Genomic DNA, 18,252 nt, shown 5'->3' on the forward strand with positions numbered 1-18,252 from the left:
AATATCTCAGTGATCTTACAGCTTTAGTCAATGCAGTTTTTTATGTGGATGTGAATCTTTGGTTAGAAGTCCAGTATTTCCCATTAAAAATTATTTTTGGATAGTCTCCTAACACATGGTTAACAGACAATCAAAGTACAAACAAACTGTAGTTTCATAATTGTCATAATATTAGCAATTAATTTATTTTTTACAGCAGTGTGAAGAGGAAGAATAAAATGTAAACGTGGCCCAGGCTGATAATAGACTTCAGTTCAGTCGCATTAGCAGTAGCCTGTTTGCTAATCGTCTTGCTTTTTTTCGGACAGGCGAAGATGGATAGTGTTCCTCCTGCTGCTGTGCCAACTCCTGCAGTTGCTATTGGATCTAAAGCTGTACCCCAGCCTGCCAAAGGCCCTACGACTCCAGCCACAGGCATCGGTGAGTGGACCTAACTGATTTTGTCCCAGGATCAATTCCATTGCGGTATGTAGCTCTCCTGAACTCCTGCTTTGTTTCAGTGTTGTGGATCCAGTGGAGAAGTGCTGTGATCTCCCTTTAACTGAATGAGTTCAATGAAGTTGAAGGGATTTTAGGCAATATTGTTTCTACTGTTGAGTTGGTGGGAGTGTTACCTATACAAGGCCATACCCAGAATAAACTGGAGTCTATTCTAAAAATTAATTCTTGGCACTGTAGTTTAGTCCAAGATGAGCCTCAGAGAAAAGCCTGTGTGGCATCTGCTCATCATTTTCCAACAAACACCATTTGATTTGTGTCCATATCTGTTTAATATTGCCATCAAAAGAATAAATAAAAACTATTGTTTTGTCCTTCAGACCAAACACTTTTAGCCATTTCGATAGTAATATTAATATTTAACGGGCAAAGTGTCATTTATAAATATGTTTAGTGCTAATGGTGTCATAATTGTCATACTGATATGAATGCTACTGCTACTACTAAAAGTAATCAAAAGATAATAGTAATAAATTGCTAATAATAATGATTCATTAACCATTATCACAACAACATCAATAATAATACTGTAAATTAGTGATAACTGAAGAAGTGGCAAAAATAGATTCATACTGCTTCTCATGCAAGACCATATAGCAGTGCTTCTGTTGCCACTTTGGGACTCCTAATGCTTGTTAGCGGTGCAATGATACACTTCTATGATTCGATTTCGTTCTCAATACTAGATTTCCGATTCCAAATTCTCATGAGATTTTGACCAATTTTGCATGACAAAAATAATAACTGTATGCATGTTATTCCATATTCCACTAATGAGACTAGAGCTAGGAGGCAGGAGGAGTACTGAGCATCACATAGCCCTGCTGGAGTGGGTGTTCTTTGGTGCTGTTTGTTTTGCTGTTTTGCTGTTTAAACAATGCGAATGCATTAAATATCACACTTAATAAAGGACCTGTTTTTCACAGTGCATATTGGCATGTTTTGCATTGTTACATCATCCACAATACAGTAAAATCTGTATCATTACACTACTACTTCTCATAGTTCTGAATCCAACTGAATTAACCCCTTAAACAGCCAATGGACAACCAGCAGGCCAATGAACAGCCCCACCAGTTTATACAGAAGTCCCTGTAGTTACTGAGTAACACACCTTAGTGTGTAATAAGCCCTGTAATAAGCCCTGGAGTATTCATATATCTTACTGAATGTTGGATTAGGTCTTAATGGATGTATTGTTTACATTCTGTCCAGGAATCGCCTCCCATTTTCTCACATATGATGATATCTGTCATGAAGTTAGACGCTGTTAAATTTAAGAGCACCCAGCCAGAGCGCACAGTTGATTAGAACATTTAATTAGCTCATGAGCACTCTCTCTTCACGGCTCCGGCACGGAGAGCTGTATGAAATGTTATCGTGGAGATGTTTATTTTGTATAAATGCAAATGAGAGCAGTTTGGTGCACTTCACAAACTAAATAAACACATTTTTTCTCACACAAAACACACACACACACAGACATGGACACGAACATAATTGCCCTCTCAAAGTCCTCGATTAGGTGAGCGTGAATCACAGAGGAGCGTGCCCTCGTCGTGTTGGCATTGACACCTTGTTGAATTATTCATGGCTGTGGTAATGATGCTGTTCGGTTCAACTCCTGTATCTGAAGCAGGATGCACTGTTTTGATGTAACGCAAAGTGCTTTAGCATCTCACCACCCCTGAGGCCTGTGCTCTGTAGTCTGTAGGGACCGAGGCGTTTAAGCCCAGAGCGCAACTGCACAGCTTTCTGCAACCAACATTAGAACAGAAAAAGATCTGACAGGCCAAACGAACTGGTGTAAATGGGGCAGGACATTTTGGAGGCTGCCAGCAAGCGCTTACAGGTGTTTTAGGGTGGTGTTGTTTCTTTCACAGCTTTGGGTCACTGTGCTCTGTGTTTTAATGTGAATCAGTTATATAGTCTCCAGTGAGCATGCAACAAAGCAAGAGCACTGTCTGAATCTGTTTCTGTTACTCTGACTCCTATAATAAGGTGATTCTGCAGCTATGGGCAGATTTAGGCCCCAGTGTAAAGCATAGCTAATATTTGATTGCAGTCATAACACATTAAAGATGCCACAGACTGCATTTATTGAGCATTTACATTGTGGTTTGATGTATAAATAGTAAGTGTGTTACTTTGGTATTTTAGAAAAATGCTCAGATGCCTTTTCATCTCAGAATGAAACACACTGATTCCCTTTTAAGGAATTTAAAATCGATAAGCTCTGCTCCGATTGACATACTGCATTGTGCTGCTGCCCTCTCGTTTAGTCTTCTCAGTGTGATGTGCTGTTAGCAAGCTGAAGAGATTGTGGCAGGTTAGCTTTCAGCCCCTGCTCACTTCCCCAGATTCGTCTTTCTTGAGTCTTTCTTGTAAAAAAAATAAAAGCCAGTGCTTTATCTTCTGGTGTGTGTTTAGCTCGTGTTTGGTTCAGCTGAGGTAGTCCAGGTTGCTATTGAGTGAGTGAACGATGGAGAGAAGAGATAGTAAAAGCTAGTCTCAGCTAGGGTCATCTTTTAGCCAAGCCCAGACCACAGTTCGATGGCCCTTATTTCCCCCCGGTTTTCTGCGTCGTCAGGTGCCGTGTTTGAGTTCCCCTTCTGCGGACACTGGTGCAGAAAAGGCCACGGTCATGAGGCCTGGTTCCCATGGCAACCCATATTCCCATAACTAGCAGAGTCTGGAGGTGATGAGCTGCTCTCCAGTATGAATAACACCATATTCTCCAGAGGGCAGCGCCATGTTATATCGTTTCTCCAGCTTCGACTAGGGCTTTTTGCTAGTGGGCGAGTTGTGATGTAACAGTTTTGGGGTTTTGGAATTGGCTCGCCCTGGTTCGGTTCTGCTGGATTTTCTTTTGAAGGAGAAACAACTGTGTTTAAGGTTCACAGTTTGTCACTTCCATGTACCGAACTGTTAGTATTAAACCATGCTAAGATAAATAAAATTAGCACTCTGGGGCACTTTTAAGGTTACATATTACACCCAGCAATAGATTTGGACTAAAACGGTTCATTTAATTTATGATGGATATTTTGAACTGATTCTGTTCATGCAGACAGATTCAAATTAAAGGATAAATTACAGCCCAACTGGCTGATCACACTCATGAAAGATCATTATCCTGTCATTTGAATCTTTGATTGATTAGGGAAAGATGTGCAGAGCTGGGACTGGCTGCATGAACTACCCCAAAGACAACCTCCACTTCAATGTACAGTATTGGGGACATTGCTCTGTAACCTGCTCATTATCGCTCTGCATCTCTGAAAGCTGTGCTATCCTTTACCCCCATCCTCTCACAGGCTCGAAAGCGGCTCCCAGGCCGGGTGGGATAGGTAGCGCGGCACAGCCGGGACAGCAGCCTGCCGAGGGAGAAAACGTTCTTACCAAAATCCTGCAGGGCGGCGCCGCCGAGCAAGCAGGAAAACTGGGAGACGGTAGGACGAAGGGATAATGATAAACGAGTGTAGGCAGACTGGGTGGGCTGACATACAGTACAGACAGAGAATAAGGGACAACAATGCATGTAATTGTATGTGGGTGGAGTTTATTTATATCTTTATTTTTTATATTATTAGTTATTTTGCACATCTCAGATTATCTTTTTTTATCTTTAAGCCCCGTAAGAAGAAAGACTATGGAAAAGATAAAGAAAGCCTCATGAACAAGTATATTTAATTCATTTATTTCTCTGTTCTTTTTGTTCAGCTGTATCTGCTCTCGGGAAGAAGTTTACATCGTTTTGGTGAGCTGCTAACAGGAGGGTGAGTAAACACTGGGATTATTTTATGAATCAAGGAATAATAAAAAAAATTAAAAAAATTTTTAATGCTAAGGTAAATAGATATTTCTGAAGTTGATTAGTTAATATGTTGTACTGCCATTTTACATCTGCATTAAACAAACAAGGCTCATTTTCATGTAATCTTGATGCTTTTTAGGGTTTGTGGCGGCTGAGGGGAAGCTTAGTACTGGAAAAAAAAATTCTACAACTGTTTCTGCCATTTCACACATTAATCAGAGCATGGAGGACACCAGAGGGCTCTGGTAAGTTTACGTATGTCGTTATGATTTACACATTCATTCTGATAGACTTTAATACACTACAGGAAGCATAGGGGGTGCTCTATAATGCTCTATAAATTTAATATAATTTACACACTCATTCTGATAATAATAATAATAATACACTGCAGAAAGCATAGGGGACACTGTCTAATGCACTGTAATGCTCATATGATCCACATGCTCATTCTGACAGACTGTAATACACTACAGGAAGCGTAGGGGGCGCTCTATAATGCTCATATGATCTACACGCTCATTCTGACAGACTGTAATACACTACAGGAAGAGTAGGGGACGCTCTATAATGCTCATATAATCCACACACTCATTCTGACAGACTGTAATACACTACAGGAAGAGTAGGGGGCGCTCTATAATGCTCATATAATCCACACACTCATTCTGACAGACTGTAATACACTACAGGAAGAGTAGGGGGCGCTCTATAATGCTCATATAATCCACACACTCATTCTGACAGACTGTAATACACTACAGGAAGAGTAGGGGGCGCTCTATAATGTTAATATGATCCACACACTCATTCTGACAGACTGTAATACACTACAGGAAGAGTAGGGACGCTCTATAATGTTAATATGATCTACACACTCATTCTGACAGACTGTAATACACTACAGGAAGAGTAGGGGGCGCTCTATAACGCTCATATGATCCACACACTCATTCTGACAGACTGTAATACACTACAGAAAGAGTAGGGGGTGCTCTATAATGCTCATATAATCCACACACTCATTCTGACAGACTGTAATACACTACAGGAAGAGTAGGGGGTGTTGTTTACTGCCAAGTCATGCAGTAAACAACAGGACCTTATTGTGAAGACCGCTCTGTAGGTCCTTCCCGACACTGGTCAATAGAAACACCAGTTTCAGAGGGGGAAGGCTGTACATGCTTCCTCCAAAGCATATGAAGTCATCTTTTAAATCATCAGGTCTTGGTGAAAAAAGAGTGCACGTGGCATTCTGTGTGAATTCCCAAAAATTACCCCCTCGGAAAACAGCCAAGCGCATTCCCCCCGGGGCCTTTCAGCCTCAAGTGGCACATGGCACTGCATGAACTGGATTTGAGCCACCTGGACGAATTACGTTTCGGTTTCCGAGGGCTTTCCGCTGTGTTATCATCGGAGTGTCTCATTACTCTGTAATAGATAAAAAAAATCAATAGCTCAGCTGGGGTATTTGCATATATTATGTGTCCTTGCATAACGAGAGTGAACGGATGTCTCGTTGGATGCGGCGTTGATGTGATTTATCTGACCCGCCGGGATTTGCTGTGTCTTTCAGTCACCGAACCAATCAAGAGCGGAATCTACAGGATGCTTCATCAGCAGAGGACCTTGGTCAGCACTGAGATCCCCTGAGAGCAGGATCTTGGCTTGTTGGCGAAAGTTTTGAGGCTGCCGAAAGTGAGAGAGTGAAGAAGCAGTGGTTTAGAGGGGCCAGCTGTTCCTCCTCATTATGGCCGTAAGCACCTCGCCTTCATTTATCCAGTCATTCACTAAAAAACAGGGCTGTGCTGAAGTGTTCTGCACTGAATCCAGTTTAAATCCAAGAAATTTGATGCAGTACATTTTTTTCCAAGCTTGTTTAAATGCTGTCATTCTGATCTCAGATCATATGTTTGATAGTATGTGGTTATGTGGTTGGTGTGGTTGGTGTGGCATATGTGGTTGGTGTGGCGCAACAGATAACACCACTACCTGCCACTGAGCTACCACACCATGTGGGAGACTGGGGTTCGATTCCCGGGCTGGGTGACTATGCTGTGCTACACCAATAAGAGTCTTTGGGCAAGACTCCTAACACTACATTGGCCCACCTCTGTAATACGAGTATCCTTGTAAGTCGCTCTGGATAAGAGCGTCAGCTAAATGCCATAAATGTAAATGTAAATGTAAATGATAGTATTTGGTAGGGCAGTTAGTTATATAAAACAGTCCATATAAAAATACGTGTAGCTTCACTGGTGGGTTTGAATAATAAATAAAATGGCTATATTAGTAACAGGAACTGGTTATTATCACCACCACTGTAAATAAACAGAGTCTCCTACAACTGAGGAAAAGCTGAGCCAGTTTGCATTATAAACCATGTAGTCACTTAATAGTAAGCTTTAGTTTTTTAAACGGTTAATGGGTGAAACCTAGTCCCAGCAGATAAGACACACATATTGGTAAAATAAACTACAAAAACACCTAATTAGGTCATAATTAAAACATTCATTAGTCTGTATGCTCGCTCAAGTGGCGCTTCTGAGTTTCTGAGCTTCTGAGGCCCGATACCATGATATTGGCTTTTGCATTAGTGACATCACAGGAAGTCCCAATATGCAAATGAGTACAAAAACTAATATTTAATTTCAAAATGTAGTACTTTATAAAAGTTGCATTGGTTTCTATATCTGCTGATACCGGAGGTTTCAGTATTGTATCAGTGTGCCATCTGTAGTTTCTCCCCGTGTTAGGACAACAGTGCCACCTGTCTGTTAGTGTGAGAGCTGCATGTTTCTATCCACCACCAACAGTTTAACTAATAGAGGGAATTATTATCATATGAGAACTGGTTACAGGTCTTTACCTACAGTTTCAGAAAGGGAAACAGTTGCTGATCATTCAGAAAGAGCTGCTCGTACTCCGCTCGTAGCCTTCATCCAATTGTTGGGCGGTCAAAGGTCAAAGCTCAGATCAGCTGACCTCAGAGAGCCAGTAGAATCTGCCCTTTCACTTCTGGCTGCTGGGGAAGTGGGTCAGCGAGTGAGCGAGAGAGGCAGAGAGAGAGAGAGAGAGAGAGAGAGAGAGATGTGATTTGCTAGCCGATTAGAAGGCTATCCATGGATTTAGTGTTAGCCGTTAGCATTGTGCTAATGCTCATTCATGGCTGGGCCTTTTTTTTTAAGATTGCACCAACAGCCCTGCCACTAAACTGAGTATTATGTCTGTAATTGTTGATTAACTAGTTAAAATGTAAATGAAGTCATTCAGAGTGGGTCTGGTGGGAAAATCAGTCTACAGAAACTTAGCCAGCCAGAATTGATCACCGTGGTGGTGAATGGAAGCAGACGATTGCACCTAAAATCTCCCTCATAGAAACGTATGACACCAAAAGTTTAATACACTGCCTGATGCCTGAGACACTGTTTTACCAGAGTTCTGAGATTTTTAGATGGGATTTGCATGTCATTAAAATGGTGGCGGGAGTCATATGTTTTACCATCATAAAACTCAAAAGACTTCAGTGTAGGTTCACTGGTGGGTTTGGTTACTCCACTAAGTGGCTATATTTCTCTCTAGTTTCCCTGTAGTTTTACACCAACACTGAATTCTGCAGAAATATTGAAAATAGGTGGCTCTCCCCTTTAATGTACTAGATATAGAAAGTAAACGTAATTTTAAGCTCCCAGAGAGTCACATAGACTGTATTATTTGCTAGTGTAGCATTTGATGTCTTAAGGACTTGATCCAAGAGAGTATAGGTATTGCTATCCCTGAATAAGCCTAAATAAGTCACATCTGGACTAGAGGGGTATAAAGCCCCCAGCATTAAGCTGTGGAGCAGTGGAACTGTGTTCTCTGGAATGATGGTTGGTGCTCCATTCAATACTTTTGGGATACGCTGGGAATGAGGTGTGTTGGTGATCAACACTCTTGTCCCTTAATGCAATCACATCCTCACAGCAATGCTCTGAAATCTAATAGAAAGTCTTCTTCCTTGGATAGTTGAGACAGTTACTCCAACAAAAGCAGGATGGCGCCTTTTCGAAGACCTTGATTTTAGAAGAAACATCAAATAAGCAGGTGTCCCAATACTTTTGTCCATATGGTGTATATTGACCTTCTTTATCTTGAATATATATTTAGATTCCTTCTTGTATTTATTGCACATTGCCTGGTACTCTACAAGTACCAGGAATCTCACCTTGGATCGAACTAGTGACCTCCCACTGACATGGCCACTCGAGAGAGACCTTCACAGTCCTAGTTAAGCACATTTTGTAGACGACAGGCTCTGTGTAATGTTGTAGACGGTCATTAAGGAGCTAATTCTCCGAGCAGCTCAGAGGAGGATCTGAAAGTTTCACTATACAACCCTAAAGTGGCCTTTTTGCTGTGTAATGAAGGAGCAGACAGCCTGCAGGTAGGAGACTTATCTAAAGACTCTTTAGACTTGGTGGATCTCATCCTGCACTTTTGATTTTCTCTGAGTGTGTCTATGTGTGTGTGTGTTTGTGTGTGTGTGTCCGTCATGATATCATACTGCCTTTGCAGTGTGTGTGTGTGTGGATCTAGAGAGCGGATCGAGGGATAAAACAGGCTCAGGGGCTCTTAACGCCGCCACCAATCCGTCTCAGCCCCCGGATTACGGGCCAATCCCGGCCGCGCGCTGCCTGTGGGCGGGGCTTGATGGTCCGATTGCAGGGGACATGGGGCTTTGGTGCTCTCTGCTGGGGGAACGGAGAGGAGTCTTCGATTTCACGCTCTGTCACACACTGTGTTAATGACTTTACAACAGAGCTGCTAACAGACGGACAGCCACCGCCCAATCCGGCCCACTGAGACTTAAGATATTTTTAGACGGATGTACGGAAACCTCACACCTCCTAAATAAAACAAATCTTTAAAGGAATGGACCACAGCAACACAACCCCCCAACGCCCCCCCAGAACATGCCCTTACCCTAAATGTAGTCGACCAGCAAAGTTATGTTTGATGTCTGAGGTTAGTTCTAGACTGCAGCTAAGAGGCCAGTGTAGCTAACAAGTAATGGTAAGTCACCGTAAATCTTTTCATGTCCTGTTACATTAGCCTCGTAGCGCCAGTGCTAAAACTGAACAAGTGAACTTCAGTCATCATTTGGTGAAGAAATTCCAAGAGAGTTTCCTGTCGTATCGAGTTTCTGCCGAGAGCTTCTTATGATGTCCTTCAAACACTGCAAACTAAAAGATCTAGTCAGTGGTTGTGGCTGGAATGGTCGGAGGTTAGGTGTGTTTGAAGGTGTTGTATGGTGGGGATAGGCTGCTTGGTGTGTATGCTGTTGGTATAGTGGTGTTGAGGTTGTGAGGAAAATCCTGTGAAATCCCATGAAGTGAGCTTGGAGGAAAGTGGGTCTGGGCATTAGACTTCACGGGTGAGCCGTCTGGAGGTGTTGTGGTCAGCAAAAAAGGTAAAGGTGCAAGTATTTGTCACTGTACAACGAAATGTGTCCTCGGCATTTGACCCATCTGTGGTAGTGAACACACACACACTAGTGAACTAGGGGCAGTGGGCACACACCCACCCAGAGCGGTGGGCAGCCAACTCCAGCGCCCGGGGAGCAGAGAGGGTGAAGGGCCTTGCTCAAGGGCCCAACAGTGATAGCTTGCCGAGCCAGGGTATCGAACCCACAACCCTGTCATCAATAGCGCGGAGCTCTAAGCACTGAGCGCAATGTAGTGGGTGATTAGTGTATGGGTGAAGGGAAGGGTATGAGTCCCAATGAAAGTGTTGCTGATCAGATCATAAACAGTCACAGCATTGTTAATCGTTTGGTGTGGGATCCTGTCATTTATGTGGAGTTAGATGTGTAATGATTGGTGAGAGTGTTGCTGACCAGATCAGTAACGACTACAGCAACACAGGAAGGGAGGGGCCTACCTGATAGAGCTTGTGATGTAGTGGGCAGAGCAGAGTATAAGGGAAGGGAATGGGCTGGGCCTAGTGTGTAACAACAGGTGTTAGGTGCAGGAGTTTGTGCAGCTTTTGTTTCCTGTATTATGTCCCCTCCAACTTTCCATTCACCACCACTGTAAACAGTGCTCTGTGATCTCAGGCTTTGCCTCAGTTTAGCCGTTTATGTATGTATTTAATGCAATATATATTTTGCTTTGGACTACATCTGCCACGTTCCTCCTTCTTCCTTCAGTTTTTGGTCATGGGCAATAGATACAAGCCTCCTGCCCTCTAGTGGCTGTAAAGAGGAATGCACCTTGTGTCTATATTAACTTAAAAGCATGAAATAACATGTAAAAAATCTATATGACATTGTAACATACCATTTTATGTATATATATATATATATATATATATATATATATATATATTTATATATATATATATATATATATAAATTATATTTATATATTTATTTATGTAATATAAATTCTAATGGATATATTGCAATTTAATGTAATATAAGTTACGTTACATTATGTACATATGTAATGTATTATGTATAGCATATTTATACATTATAGATTTATATATATACATTTAGATTTTTATATAAATAAATTATATAAAAGATTACATTATGTGCTATAAATTGATATATTTAAGTTATAATTATAATAAATCATTTAATTAGATTGTGTGTTAATTGCTTGTTTACATATAATAAAATGGATAAGAATTAATTAATTAAATTATACCATTTCAAAAAAATGCCTTTTACTTCAATATTGGTGACAATATTGGTAACAGCATCACTACTGGAAGTATTTATTAAGTATTAAGTCAGTATTAGTTTAAAATAGTGAGTATAATATGTGATTAAATTATTTTAAAAGTGATATTTTTGTAAGCTTCAATATCTGGTTCTTCTTGTGTCTGCAGGTGTGTCACCTGAGCTGTAAGAACAGTAGAAGAGGAGGTCGATGGAGGCGGCCTCTCTGACCACACCTGCGAAGGTGAAGACAGACAAAACAACCAGTGGTTCAATCTGTGCTTTCCGCCACAATCCTCTGAACACTACGCGCCCATATCTGACCATCAACCTCCACTAACACACACCTCCCACAGCACACACCGCTGTGTGTACAGAGAGGGATGGAGTGTTTTTAGTGCATTTAGGACATCTTTGTTCTGTTCCAGTGAAGGTGACACTGAAAAAAGTACTGCATTCAGCTTATTTTATTATAAAATATATTTATATATTATTGTTGGCAGAGCAAAACCTTGTATCTCTAAAGTGGTAAATTTACAGGATAAAAACCATGTAATTTATGGCAGTCCATTCATTAGGATACGTTCCCACAATGTGTGATGACCGGCTGGAGATGTAAAAACAACAACAACAAACTGAGAGATTTAAGGGTTTGTCCCAGCAGCAGCAATACCATTCAAATGTTTGGAATCACTTGTCTTCTTAATCAGTGTTGTTTTATGCACAATAAAAACACATACAATGTAGATTGAAATATTATAAACGACAGTAATTAGCGATTGTACATATGTTTGTATATTTTCAGTATTTGTGGGAAAACATTCTCTGTTTACAATCATTTTTATAAGCTTCTCTAGCTCAGCACTTGAATCAGCAATATGAATCATTCTAGATATTCATTTAATAGAATTCAGACCTGATATTCATGTTCATACAAATTCATACTTTGTATTCCTTTTTTAGAACATCATACATTTCACATTATAGTAGCATTGTTTTATGTATTTACCTGCAGTTTATTGGATTTTATATGACTGAAAACATTAAATTCCAAACATCTGAATGGTAGTGATGAGCTCTTTCCAAAATACATTACATAATCCATTAAACACACAAAAATAGCAGAGCTATATTAGAGAAATAAAATGTTGCACTATGGGGCTCAGAGTGGTCCTGCAGACCACTGCCACTTGTCCCCTATCACTGGTTCAAATCCCAGGTCATGCTCCATGCCATCAGCAGTCGGAGCCTGAGAGAGCACAATTGGCCTTGCTCTCTTCGAGTGGGTAGAATGCTCTCTCTCTCCCTGGCACGAGCATCTGCTATGCATCGGAACTGGGTACCCGGAGCTTTCCTCAGAGTGCGTTGGTTGCCCAGTGACGTTGCATCAGCATCATGAGATCATCAGATCATCAGTCCTAACTCGGGAGCATTACATGTAATAGGAGGAGAGAACTAGCTATCTAAACCTGGGGAGGAAAATTGGATGATTAAAATAAATAAATTAAACATCAGATGTTATTCTACTCAAACCTTTTATTATCCAAAATTATAACAATCAAATAGATGTACAGCATTTTGGAAAGAAGCTCTTCCCATATCTGCTGTATATATACTGTATTTATACTCTCATATCAACACTGTTATTTCATATTTGGCAGTAACTGTGTTGATGCTTTATATAGAAATCAAAAGAGAACATTTGACACATTGAAATCAAGTAAATTCAGTTATTTAATGTATTACTTTTTTCAGTGGGGTGAAAAAAAGACATCCATGATAGTGCTCATTGATGCCCATCATGCTCAGGTGTCCTCCCTCCCTCACACACACACACATACACACACATTCAGAAACAGTTGTGGAAGTTGTTTTCCAGTCCTTAATCTGAGAACCTGAGACTTTCTCCAGACTGCTGTAGCTGAGTTTTCCCCACAGCGGCGCCGAACGTTGTATTTCTAAGATCTCGACATTCCAACATGGCGATGATTGACCTTCTCTCTGAATGTTTTCTGAGCTTTAGGTTTTCTTCTCACGTTCCTCCCTTCTCTCCTTGACCTGTTTGTTATGTGTGTACCGAATGCAAACGTGTAAAGTGTGGACATGGGACTGCACGCACAAACGTAGATATCTACTATATAAACCCATATCTAACCACCTTCTACACGTCCTGAACAGGGGGGAGGGGCCACTGCAGCCTGTGTACATAAATCAGAGTCAGTTCATGTAATAATGAAGAATCAGAAGTCCAGTGATATCAGACTGCCTGCATGGTCACCTCCCTCCTATAGCCATTATCAAGCCATCACTAGTCATTCACAGGGCCCGGATCTATCGCTGTTGTAATTTTAGGGGTCCAAGCACCTAATCCTGCTGGAACCCTGTTGTATTTGTTAGGACTTTTCTTTCTTATTTTATCAATGATCAATTTTTCGTTGGCCTGATTTACTTTAAAGTTCAAAAGCCTTATTCATATTTTTTACTCGTATACCTCGTGTTTTTGTTGTTTTTTCTTTGTTTTTTTTTAAGCTCTGGATCATCCTTACTTGATTTATTTTGCACAGCTGTATCTTACTGTAAAGAGACTGATATTGTAAATCATTTGTGTATTTATGGATTTATATTTCTGAGATCCTTTTTTTCGGTGTTGTTAATTTGACTATTTATACTTTGTTGTGTCATAATTATTATCGGTCCTATTTTTTGGGGTTGGTTGTTGGTTTCTTAAAGCAATAGCATGCAGATAGCTATAGAGCACAATTTTATTGTTGTTCAAAGTGGTTCAAAAGTAAGTCCTGTCATCTTTGAAGAAGCATTAGGTATGTCAGTGGATAGCAGCATACATACACAACACTTACAGTTGCTCACATGGTGAACAAACATGCCCCCCCCCCCCACACACACACATATATATAAACACATAATTGAGCTTTTCCATTTCAAATTCTCTATGCAATGATTCATCCAATACTGTCAGTCATTGCCACAAATCCACAGCACCAAAACACCACAGTGTGTTGCCACACACTCAAAACATGGATATGAACTTGTTTGTATTTAACTTCTTGTATGTATTGAAATTATTCCTGAATTTTGGATTTTTTTTTTATTATTTTACTGGCATGTTAATTACTGCCCCTTGTATATCCCCTGGTTTCGGGGACTATGTTGCCAAAGGGTTTCTTGTGTTGACCGTCTGTCTTGGACGTCCACCATCTTGTTGCTTGAAGCATGGTTCTGCTTGGCATCTCTCTGCCTGCTCGTGTACAGTAATATCTCCTCCAGCTTGCCGTCCGGCTCCTCTGTGAGGATGTACTCTCTGCTAATGCGCTCGTTAGGTGTGTCTCCATTGTAGAAACTGCTTTCGATCACAAACACACACACACACACAGCTTTTGAGATGTTTGAGGGTGTGTAGAGATGGACTTATAGTCATTGCCACACATTGCCACGTACCGCCTAATTCTGTATCATCCAGGCTTCGCCCACTAATTAGTGCTTTCATAGATGCTGTTGCTCAATTGGACAAGCTTTACAGGACACTGATAAAAATGCCATTCAATTCTAATGAGAGACTGTAGCTCCACCTCAGTGTATATCACAATCCCTACATTTAGAGTATGACTAATATTCACCCTAATGAGAGACTGTATATCACAAGACTGTAGCTCCATATTTAGGGTAAATATTAGAAACACTCTAAATGTAGGTATTGTGATATACACTGAGGTGGAGCTACAGTATCTCATTAGGGTGAATATTAATAACACTCTAAATGTAGGTATTGTGATATACACTGAGGTGGAGCTACAGTCTCTCATTAGGGTGAATATTAATAACAGTCTAAATGTAGGTATTGTGATATACACTGAGGTGGAGCTACAGTCTCTCATTAGGGTGAATATTAATAACACTCTAAATGTAGGTATTGTGATATACACTGAGGTGGAGCTACAGTCACTCATTAGGGTGAATATTAATAACACTCTAAATGTAGGTATTGTGATATACACTGAGGTGGAGCTACAGTCTCTCATTAGGGTGAATATTAATAACACTCTACATGTAGGTATTGTGATATACACTGAGGTGGAGCTACAGTCTCTCATTAGGGTGAATAGTAACATCACTTTAAATGTAGGTATTGTGATATACACTGCTACATTTCATAACATAAGGTTGAATTGTGTTAACCAGTGTTATGTAAAGCTTCAGCTTAGCAACCTTAGCTATGAAAGAACACATTTGTGGGCAGAGCCTGGATGGATTTATTGCTGTCCTGTGCTAACTGAATCCCAAAAGACTCTCTATTCGATCTATCTATTGATTGCTACATGTGTAATAATTGCTGTTCCTCAGTTAAATAAATATGCAAATAGCAAAGAAACAGCAATATAAATAAAACGTGTCTAAAAATGAAGCTAGCAGCCACCAACTGGCATGATGCCATTATGATGCATAATGCTAGCTGTGTTAGTAAATTTGACTGAACTCTTATATTAACCATAAAAAGTAGTTATTAATAATAATGGAGTAGTTCAGTCAAAAGTTCTAACATTGGTAGACATGAATATATAGCAAATAGCTACCAGTTAGCATTACGTGAAATCTATCATTTCTTCTGGCGGCTATTAGCCTCCATTCGTTTTTAGCCACATGTTAGCCATGTTAGCATTCCTTTTGAAGCTAATCCCTTAGGTAATATGAGTTAGCCTCTTTCTGAAATGGTGTACTAGGTAGGGAGTAGGGAGTCGATTAGGATTTTTAGCATCCCCATTCTGACCGACAGCTCAAAGCTAATAATTTCTTTGTGAATTCAGATCAATGTAATCAATAAAGAGGAATGCTGGGAGTGTTTGTATGCCACTGTTACCATGGAGACGCTTAATAGCCAGCGCAACCAGAGCTGTCGTCACAGTCGTCACAGAGGCCGAACGTGGAGATGGACAGACATGCATGACACACACAAACACACACATACAAATCATAGTACACCAAATACACACACACACACTTATACACACACACACACACACAGGGACACACGAATGAATCCTCACTGTAAATACAGACTTTCACTATTTTGTACAGCGTTTAAATATCATGAGTGAAAACGACGGCCGTCTTGTGCATCTTCACGCCGGCCTTGCTGCCAACTTTTTGTGCTTTTGTGTATAAAAAGGATGATAATGATCATTGTTATTATTATGATTATTATTGTTATTATTATGATTATGATGATTATTGATGAAAATAAGCATAGTATCTGTGGCTGGCTCTCAATGACTGTTGAATACAGTGAAAAAACAAACAAAAAAAAAACAAAACAAAAAAACGGTATTCTGAATCCTATCTGCTCTGTGTAGAATTTCCATATTGTGTAAAAAAAAAAAGAGAAAGAAAAAAATTCAAAGTGGCAAAAGTTGTCTTGACTTCCATCGTTACTCTCCGTCCTGGAAGGTTTTAAGGTGGGCATGTGGAACAAACGCTACTCCAATTGGGCTTTAAATATTCCAAGCATAATAAAAGAAACAACAAACGGCATCGCTGTAAAGAATGGCGTTAAAAAAGTCCGCCGCACTGCTGGAAGCGCAGTGGGCTGAGTGTAAGTCCAGTATCCATTGTGAAACCTCGTGTTCTTTTCAGTGTATTCCTGTTCGAAGATAGAGTACATTCTGGTGCATCATGTCATGTAATGTGATTATGAAAATAATGGACCTGCAATTTGTTTCCAATCTGGAAAAGAATAAAGAGAAATATGGAAAACAGTCGTTTTGGCCTTTTCTGTATGAACTCACATGCAAGTAGGTAGGTTTTAACATTCACAGACACAAGTTAAAGTAACAGTAGCAGAGCATTTACATTTGTATTTCATTACTAAATTATTCAATTGAATTTTGGTTGGTGAAGGACAAATCTTGAAGATTATACAACTGCTGGACATTGTACGACTGCATTCCATTTCATCTGGGATGTCAAAAGTTCAGAAATTCAAGTTGGACATTTCAACTAGAACAGTTGTCAGATTTTCTACTTAGAAAGTTGGGAGGGCCTCAGCAACCGCAACCCCAAAATCCAACATGACCGCAGTAGTAATAAAAGCAGTAGTTTTATAGCGTTTATTAGCACTTCTATTCCTTAGCGTTTCTGTAAATCAGCCGTACCACAGTGCTGTCCAACTTCTCTCTGTGAATGTGCTTCCATGCTGTTTGGATGTGCAACATTCTGTACAATGCTTTGCTATCAACTGGAATTGTTAACAATGCTAACCTGGGACTTTACAAACAATGCTAACCTGGGACTTTACAAACAATGCTAACCTGGGGCATTGCTAACAATGCTAACCTGGGGCATTGCTAACAATGCTAACCTGGGACTTTACAAACAATGCTAACCTGGGACTTTACAAACAATGCTAACCTGGGACTTTACAAACAATGCTAACCTGGGGCATTGCTAGCAATGCTAACCTGGGACGTTACAAACAATGCTAACCTGGGACTTTACAAACAATGCTAACCTGGGGCATTGCTAACAATGCTAACCTGGGACTTTACAAACAATGCTAACCTGGGACTTTACAAACAATGCTAACCTGGGACTTTACAAACAATGCTAACCTGGGGCATTGCTAGCAATGCTAACCTGGGACATTGCTAGCAATGCTAACCTGGGACTTTACAAACAATGCTAACCTGGGGCATTGCTAACAATGCTAACCTGGGGCATTGCTAACAATGCTAACCTGGGGCATTGCTAACAATGCTAACCTGGGACTTTACAAACAATGCTAACCTGGGACTTTACAAACAATGCTAACCTGGGGCATTGCTAACAATGCTAACCTGGGGCATTGCTAGCAATGCTAACCCGGGACTTTACAAACAATGCTAACCTGGGACTTTACTAACAATGCTAACCTGGGACTTTACTAACAATGCTAACCTGGGGCATTGCTAGCAATGCTAACCCGGGACTTTACAAACAATGCTAACCTGGGACTTTACTAACAATGCTAACCTGGGACTTTACTAACAATGCTAACCTGGGGCATTGCTAACAATGCTAACCTGGGACTTTACAAACAATGCTAACCTGGGACTTTACAAACAATGCTAACCTGGGGCATTGCTAACAATGCTAACCTGGGACATTAAAGGTAGGACATGTCCCCCATAAAACACCAGTAAAGGATTGTCAGTTTGCCAGTTGTGGTAAACTCTGAAGT

At 40.4% G+C, this 18,252-nt stretch overlaps 1 protein-coding gene across 2 annotated transcripts in view; it reads left to right on the plus strand.

Annotated features, from left to right (window-relative positions):
• The window catches only part of bsnb (bassoon (presynaptic cytomatrix protein) b), a 115,096-nt gene extending 98,306 nt beyond the window's left edge, over positions 1–16,790 (plus strand). For both annotated transcript variants that reach the window (XM_072665547.1, XM_072665548.1), the window contains exons 8-13: positions 309–420; positions 3,816–3,950; positions 4,222–4,277; positions 4,455–4,560; positions 5,892–6,071; positions 11,195–16,790. In XM_072665547.1, the coding sequence (XP_072521648.1) occupies positions 309–420; positions 3,816–3,950; positions 4,222–4,262 (288 nt within the window). In that variant the 3' untranslated portion in view covers positions 4,263–4,277; positions 4,455–4,560; positions 5,892–6,071; positions 11,195–16,790. The remainder of the gene's footprint in view (positions 1–308; positions 421–3,815; positions 3,951–4,221; positions 4,278–4,454; positions 4,561–5,891; positions 6,072–11,194) is intronic.
• Positions 16,791–18,252: the final 1,462 nt, after the last annotated feature.

This window comes from Salminus brasiliensis, chromosome 21 (assembly GCF_030463535.1).
Source record: "Salminus brasiliensis chromosome 21, fSalBra1.hap2, whole genome shotgun sequence".
Lineage (NCBI taxonomy): Eukaryota > Metazoa > Chordata > Actinopteri > Characiformes > Bryconidae > Salminus > Salminus brasiliensis.